Consider the following 8805-nt stretch of genomic DNA (forward strand, 5'->3'; position numbering starts at 1 on the left):
GTTGTTATGAATGAAAAAATTATTGTTATTTTAATACTATTTAACAATATTATTGTTACTGTAATCATGTTCATGTTCTTGGCAATTATAAATTTGTGTATGATTCACTGAATTTCACTTATTTTTTCAATAACTAAATAATGGTAGCGATAAAAACATTTTTTGTTACTAACAGCCATTTAAACTTTCAAATAACCATTATATGTTATGTTGCTATACATATGTTATATAATCATTGTATGTTATGTTGTTATAAATAAAAATTATATGTTATATTGTTCACATCGGTTGGTACAACAACAAAACAACTTTAGCCGCACACCTCACACATATTAATTTGTGTGTGTATGTTGTTTTAAGTGACAATAAAATGAGTTGAAATAATTCTCATTTGGTTTATAACATTATCTGTTTAAGTATTTTACTTTGCATAGAATAATGTAGTTATGGATTCGTGAATCAAACTGAAATTTGTAAATCGTGTGTCATGTATTGAAAATTTTTTCATTTTACTTTTATAGAAACTATAATTCAACATTTACCTAACAAACCGAAATCCCTGGTTGCTATTCTTACTGGCCTTCGTTAGAAGGTTTATATTTTAAAATGTAAATTTTGTGTCCTTATAACAAATACAATTTGTAACTCTTTATAAGCCTCGAAATCGGTTTAGCGATATCCGTCTGTCCGTCTACGCAACCCCCTTTTTAATAAAGTATGTTTGTCAAATATCAGTTTGTCCGTCTGTATGTTTGTTGGAATCTGTTTTAAAGAACCCCAGATATCAATGAGATCCGAATCATCAATAATTCTATTAGACATGCTTAGGAGAATATCGATCACTATTTAAAATCGATCGATTAACCGATCGATGATTAATCGTTTGAATACCCTAATCAGCACTCTTATTTGTTTTCATTTTTAATATAAACGCCCTCTTTTTTCTTAGTATTTGCAATGAAAAAATGTTCAGTGACACTCTTTTAAGTGCAAAATTTAAAAGAAAATGTAAATATAAAACAAACAATTATCTCTTTAATATTGCATCTTGATATCTATTAGCAGCAGATAAAAATGTTTGAGAAAAAATGAACAAATCTTTAGTCGATTGAAAATAATGAAAGTGTACGGCTAAAATAAAGCAACGATAAAACGAAAATAAAATTTAATAATAAATAAAATGTGTAAAAATATTCTAAATAAATCATAGAAAAAATTATAAAAATAATAAAAAAAAAATTGCAAACTAAAATAAATATTTCACTGCATAAATAAAAAAATAATAAATTTTTTAAAATATATATAAAACAATAAAACGAACATGAACATAAATAAATATAAAAATTTGCAAATATTTTTTATATATTCCTGTTTTATATTTGCAAATCTGATTAAAAACATTCAGGCGGATGAAACAAATATTGGTATGTTAGCAATTATTTAGGGTATAAAGAGTGAACAAAGCAAAAAATCATAATGGAATAAAATATACTACAACGATTTAAATAAATCTATTTGCAAATCTAATGAAGATTTATTTAAAATAAAATATGATTTTGAGATTTTTTTTTATCTGCATCATTTAATTTTGTACGTCTATTATTGTGCACCTTTTTGTGGTATCAACAATTTTTATGGATTTTGTTTTTATATATGTAAATGAGTTACACACGGGTGCAGTAAGTGTAGCATATTAAAATTTTTTTCATACATAAATTTGTTTTTAAATCCACATTTCATTCTTATAAAATGTAGTTTTATATAGAGACAAATATTTATCTGCAAGTTCGTATGTTCATATTAATGATGAATTAATTTTTACAGTTGGAGGCAAAATTTTAGTTTTCTCTCATATGTGTTGTCTCAACGTTATACTTATTTGAATAATAGTTTTTTGAAGATTTATGCAAAATGTATAATCTTTAGCAAAAGCAATATTTGTAATGATTTTAAAATTAAATATAAAATGTGGCTTTATTTGATTTTCTGGAGAACACTTTTATCCAGAAAGAAATACAATAAAATATTGTTTATTTTTAAAACTCCACGTATGTACAATGTACATTTATATGTGTGAGAATAAAAACATGGGTTAGTTATGGACTAAAATCTAATAATTCTTATCAATTTTTTCTGTGCGCACAATTACATTTGCATCATCTGTTTGAGTATTTGTTGTTGTACAATACAAATATAATGTGTGCGTATGTTAAATAAATTTGTAAGAATGCATCTAATAAATCGTGCAAGTGCAAGTTTATTTTGCTTTAAAAAATAGGTCAATTTAAATAACACAGTGTTTAGGTACTTGCATCTATTCAACCTAGAAATCAGAGATACTAAAGAGTCAAATGTTTAAAATATTTTTGTTGAATTTTAAACATAAAATAAATTTGGTCTACTAAAAGTTCGATTCATCAATTCAGTACTAGTTTATTTCTAGTTCAGTTTTAGTTCAGTTCTAGTTCAGTTCTAGTTCAGTTCTAGTTCAGTTCTAGTTCAGTTCTAGTTCAGTTCTAGTTCAGTTCTAGTTCAGTTCTAGTTCAGTTCTAGTTCTAGTTCAGTTCTAGTTCAGTTCTAGTTCAGTTCTAGTTCAGCTCTAGTTCAGTTCTAGTTCAGTTCTAGTTCAGTTCTAGTTCAGTTCTAGTTCAACTCTATTTCAGTTCTAGTTCAGTTCTAGTTCAGTTCTAGTTAAGTTCTAGTTCAGTTCTAGTTCAGTTCTAGTTCAGTTCTACTTCTTGTTCAGTTCTAGTTTAGTTCTAGTTCAACTCTATTTCAGTTCTAGTTCAGTTCTAGTTTAGTTCCAGTTCAGTTCTAGTTCAGTTCTAGTTTAGTTCTAGTTCAGTTCTACTTCAGTTCTACTTCTTGTTCAGTTCTAGTTTAGTTCTAGTTCAACTTTATTTCAGTTCTAGTTCAGTTCTAGTTCAGTTCTAGTTCTAGTTCAGTTCTAGTTCAGTTCAAGTTCAGTTCTAGTTCAGTTCTAGTTCAGTTCTAGTTCAGTTCTAGTTCAGTTCTAGTTCAGTTCTACTTCAGTTCTAGTTCATATCTTTGTTGCAACAGGGATATTTTCAATTGAATTTATATTTTGTCGAATATTTATGATTCTTTTAATGAATTTACATTAATTAACTGCTGAAAATGCACATGTTAATTAAGAAATTAAGTTTTATTTTATATTTCATTTCTGCTTTATAAAAGTTTAATTACAATTGGCACTGCAGTTGACAGCCACATAAGGAGAAATATTTTTATTAAAAATTATAAAAGAAAAATTTGTAACTTTGATACATCATTAAAACAGTGGGCTTCAGAAGGAGAGTATCCAATTTAAATGTTATTTTAAATATTTTTTGTCGACAGTGGCTGTAGTTATAATTGTAATCAAACTTTTGAAATGGGTGTACGATATGTATTTATATACATAATACATTCATATATATGAACTTGCTTTCTTTCTTTTATTTGTGGATGCATTTGTCTTTTTTTTATTTTCATCTTTATCTTTTTTTCACAATTAAATGTGCAAGCACGAGGATGATTTTTGTTTGTTTATTTCTTTATTATTTTTTCTCTTTTCTGCTCGTAATGAGCAACATCAGTGCAATCACATGTCAAGAAAATGTTTGTTTGCAAATACAAAACGCCATTTTAATTCAAAAGTGTACTTTCTCACGTTTGTTTTCAATATTGTATATATCTTAGATATTTTAAGGCTTTTAGACGTTTTCATTGTTATGGTAATATTTTCCGATAAATATTAACTCATTTTAAAAATGTTATCTTAACGATTAATTAAGTTAATATATAGCTTAAAACATTTAATTATGTACCTTTTAATGTATTTATGATTTTTTTGTTAAGACACTTTCGTAGTAAGAAAGCAATAATTTTACCGTATAAATAGAAAACAAAGACATTAATGGTGAAGCTTTTTTATAATACAAAAAAAATAAGAAACCCATTTTCCTAGAAATTACAATTTTCATTTGTTTTTCCCTTAATTACCATATCAAAAAGATTTTTATTTCGCTTTTTCTAATTATTATTAATCATACGTTCGATGTACTTTTACGTTTTGTATACAAGTCGGCGATTTTAACAAATAGACTGTCAGACGGACGGACATTGGTAATCGACACCACAATCCACAATGATTCGGAATGTATATATACTTTATAGGGTAGGCCCTGCCTACCCCCAACCCCCGGGCATATTATCCTTGATGACAGATCCCATCTTGGTGTATTGCAATCCGGGAGTAGATAGGTCCTACCAATACATTTAGTCGGCCGGGACTATAAATTGCTGTTTATAGTTTACTGCCTGGCTCATCACAGAACCACATAATCTGGTACTACGGGTGACCAGTTGCCCGCAAGACTATATCGTGTCTGGTCAGTTGGTTGAGTCTCCTTCGAGATCGACGTAGTGGCTATGGTTAAAACCCAAATTCGCGGGAAGAGTGAGTTCAGTGAGTTCAGAATATTTTAGAATAACTTCGGTGCTGTTACCGAAACAACAGATACCCCACAGAGGAGTGACTGTGGGATTAACCGTTGGAAATGAGTTGGTATTAGTTGTACATGGTACGGGATGAATGTGGAGTATGGCGGGCCTCACCCAGCCATTTACCTATAATAAATGTGTCGTATGTTTTTCTCTTATGAATGTGTCGGATAAATGAGATGTCGGATTCATCCTTATAAAGGATGAAAGGTATCATATGCAAATGATACCATTGAATATTCCTTCCTTGTCAAGATATGTTCAGAGTAAAATCTGTTCATATCAAAATTACCACAGTGTGTCCCTGTAAGTAAGAACAAAGTCTCGGCTTATGTACGAATCCATCAAGGATTCGTACTTCGGTATTCCGGTTAGGTCTCTAGGTGTTGCCAAATCAATAGAGGCCATCACATCTGCGTGGTTGTAACCGGAAGTGATATTTTACATGTCGGAAGTTAAGCAACGGGGCAGCAATGATCAGAGATTGGATTGCAAGTACTCGAGCAAAGTTCTTGTACATGGACCGGCTCAATCCATGTACAAAAATTGCAACCTGCGTGTAAGATACACAAAGGGGCAGTGGGGGTTTGTTTACATGTTACTCACCCAGTGGTTGAAAAATTACCACCGTGAGATAGGGCAACACGCCAGGTACTCACGTAAAGCACTTCCACTTCATATCCTTCTTACCCCCCATCGCGGAGTTTATTTCCTTTATGAATGACCTACATCTTAGTGTATTGCAATCCTGGGTCAAGATGTGCTACCAGTACATCAAATTTGCGGGATTATATAAGGCTGATGTTCCTCCGATTGAGGTTCCTTCGATATCAACACAGCCATTATGGTTTACACCCAAATTCGCGAGAAGGCGTGCTTGGTAAAATAAATGATAAAATATAACATTTCGGGATAAGTATCTGTTACCGGGGAACAGTGTCGTTTTAAGCTGGTTGAGGCGTGGAGACGTTGTGAAATTCTTTCATAGTTGAGTGTGTGAGGTCGAAGGTTAAGGAATGCACTGAAGTGAGTCTTTAGATGATGACAATGTCTGTAAGGACACAGCATTCCTCATAGCCTCAATACGGTGTTTTCACCTCATGTTGGGTTATAAAAAGAGGGAAATAACTAAAAATTAAACATAACTGAGGTATCCCTCTGTGCCCTTGCAGGGACCATGAGTTCCAAATGCAAACCGTTAAGAAGTTACATAAGCACTTAATTTAATATATTATTTTAATTTTAATCGAATTATTTTTTTACTACGAAGACAAACATTACACACAACTAACTATGCGCCTTATAACTTTACTCTTTTATTTTACATTTAGAAACTTGCAACAAAAAGTAACAACTTTAAAGTGCAGTTTGAACTATAACATTCTATTAAATCAAAATTTAACATTCTATTTAGGTAAAGAGATAATTAATCTTTTAACCTTTTATCTTGCTCTTCATTCTATTCGTAGTGCTTCTGTTCGAAAATGATAATAACGACATGGAAAAAATCTTTCAAATAGCCATTGCCAAAGCAAATGAAGAGAATTCTGAGTTAAATTTCAATGGAATTACTGTTGCTATTGAACCGAATAATGCATTTGAGACCTCTAGAAAATTATGTAAAACATTAAGGGTAAGTAAAACTGTCAGTCAAAGTGTTTTAAAGTAAGAAAACAAGAGTGAAAGAAAAAGAAAGAAAAAAATAGACAATTTTATGTTTCTGTTGCTTTTTTTGCAAAATGAAGAGAAAACTTTAGATGTTTTTCTTTAAGCTTAATTCTTTCAAATTGTTTTTCTCTTTTTTTGTAGGAAAATCAAGTAATTGCTGTATTTGGTCCGACTACCAGCATGGCTGCCAAGCACGCTATGAGTGTTTGTGATGCCAAAGAGTTGCCCTTCATTGATACACGTTGGGATTTTGGTGCACAATTACCAACCATTAATCTACACCCGCATCCCACACAGTTAGCGGCGATCTTAAAAGATTTAGTTACAACTTTAGGTTGGGATGGTTGCTTCACAATAATTTATGAATCAGGTTAAACACAAACACACCCACCCATCAACTCGCATACAGCCCATGCAAATTTGTTGTTTATTTTTTCTTAATTTTGTTGTTTGTAACAGGCGAATATCTTTCCATGGTTACTGAACTGTTGCAAATGTATGGCACTTCGGGTCCCACCATTGTGGTGCGTCGCTATGAGCTAGATTTGAATGGCAATTACCGTAATGTTTTGCGTCGTATTAAAAATTCTGGTGATACATCGTTTGTGGTTGTTGGCTCATTGGCCACTTTGCCAGAACTTTTTAAGCAGGTGATTAAATGGAATATTGGTGTATTAAGTGGATTTTCTGTTTTTTTATTTTGACACACAACTTGTTTTTGTTTGTTTAGGCCCAACAAGTTGGCCTAATGACGGGCTCTTATCGTTATATTATTGGTAATTTGGATTTACAAACTATGGACTTGGAGCCGTATCAACATGGTGATACTAACATTACGGGTATACGTCTGGTTTCGCCAAAGGAAGATAATGTTATAGAAGTTGCTAAAATCTTATACGAATCGGAGGAACCATTTCAAAACAGTGAGTTTTTATAAAAAATTATATGTTGATATTGAAAAATTTTGACTTTTTTAAGGTCATTAATCCTCTAATTTTTGACTATTGTCGAAATATTGTCCATATATTAAATAATAAAAGTTCACAATGAAGTTTCTATTTTCTATAAATACGAAATTTTCATATATTTCGATAAATTTTCTTATTTTAATAAAAATTTCGACATTTTGGCCATATATTAATTAAAATAAAATTTTCATAATTTTACAATTTATAGAATAAATTACACTGTTAGAAAATTTTCAATCAAAAACGTAATTTCCGATAAATAACATGTAATATTTTCATATATTCCTATAAACAATAATTATTTTTTAATTTTCTTCTTTTCCTAGAAGATTTTAAATTTTAAGGAATTTTTATTTTCTTTTAAAATTTGATGAAATTATCTGTTTTACACAATTTTCTTTAGAAATATAAATTGTTTAATAAATTTAATATTTTTAGAAAATTTTTTTCTAAAAGGAAATTTTCTATTTGATAAATTTACAATTTTTTAAGAAAATCTTAGATATATATTCTATATTTTTAGAAAATTTTCTATTTGTTTCGAAGATGTAACAAAAAGAATTCATTTTTTCCATAAAATTTCCTTTCTTTTAGAAAAGTTTTGATAAATATCTTTTGCTAAAACAATTTCGATATTTTGTATTTTTGTACAAAAGTATCTCTTTGTTTAAAAAAATTAGATGATTTTTTCTCTGTTTAGAAATTTTTTGAAAATGTTTGTCTTCTTTTAAAAAATATTCCATACTTTTTCTTTCATTTAGAAAATTTTTGTAGAAAATGTTTCATATTTTTTTTTTAGAAAATTATTGTTTAATTTTAAATTTTTGATATATTTTACATTATTTTAGAAAAATTTCGAAAGACATTCCTTTATTTTGGAAAATTTTCGATAAATTTTCCTTTATTTTAAAAACTATTTATGGAAAATTTTCTTTTGTAATTCTATTACAAAATGTTTTTTGGAAAAGTTTCAATAATTATATTTAGAAAACTCTTAAAAAATTTTTGGATAAATTTCGATTATTTTAGAAGATTTTTAATAAATTTTCTTTTCTTTTGGACAATTATCGATAATTTTCTTTGAATTAAAAAAATGTTTGTTTAATTTTCAATATTTAAAAAAAAATTTAAATGTTTCTATTTTAGGAAAATTTCGATAAATTTTTTATTCTTTTAAGAAATTTTCGATAAGCTTTGTATTCTTTAAGAAAATTTTCGTTAAATTTTCTATTCTTTCAGAAAATATTCGGTAAATTTTGTCTTTGTTTAGAAAATTTTCTATTTGAGTATTTTTTTTGAAGAATTGAATTCTTTAAAAAAGGCTTGATTTTTTTTTTAATTTCGATAAATTTTTGGTAAATATTCTATTCCTTTAAAATATTTTCAAAAGACATTCGATAAGTTCTATATTTTCAATTGATTCAACATAAGAAGTAAGTTCATTATTAAATAAATTTTGTCGAATATTATTTTCATCACGCCAATGCTTTTTAAAAGGAATTGAAAACAATAAATAATAAATGAAGTAAAAAATCTTTTAAAAAATGGACATCATCTTTTAACTACAAAAAAATAATTAAAGAAAAAATATATATTTTTCATATTCATCTTCTTCTCCTCTTTTTTTTTATATTTATATTTTACGCTGCAACAATTCAGTATC

General features: G+C 28.6%; 1 protein-coding gene across 12 annotated transcripts in view; it reads left to right on the top strand.

The window, feature by feature from the left end:
- The first annotated feature begins 1266 nt into the window (after nt 1-1266).
- Nucleotides 1267-8805, top strand: part of LOC111690703 (glutamate receptor ionotropic, kainate 2) — a 105827-nt gene continuing 98288 nt past the window's right edge. For 11 of the 12 annotated variants that reach the window (XR_006940552.1, XR_006940548.1, XR_006940545.1 and 8 more), the window contains exons 1-6: nt 1268-1424; nt 5976-6139; nt 6316-6544; nt 6634-6824; nt 6905-7097; nt 8802-8805. The exon at nt 8802-8805 is cut by the window's right edge and continues 154 nt beyond it. Coding sequence is in view for 3 of the 12 variants with exons in the window: in XM_046948613.1 (XP_046804569.1) it covers nt 1322-1424; nt 5976-6139; nt 6316-6544; nt 6634-6824; nt 6905-7097; nt 8802-8805 (884 nt within the window). In the remaining 9 variants the exon portion in view is untranslated. Of the gene's footprint in view, nt 1425-5975; nt 6140-6315; nt 6545-6633; nt 6825-6904; nt 7098-8801 lie in introns of all 12 variants that reach the window. The other variant, XM_046948612.1, reaches the window with a different exon arrangement.

The sequence above is a fragment of the Lucilia cuprina genome, chromosome 4 (assembly GCF_022045245.1).
Source record: "Lucilia cuprina isolate Lc7/37 chromosome 4, ASM2204524v1, whole genome shotgun sequence".
Classification (NCBI taxonomy): Eukaryota; Metazoa; Arthropoda; class Insecta; order Diptera; family Calliphoridae; genus Lucilia; species Lucilia cuprina.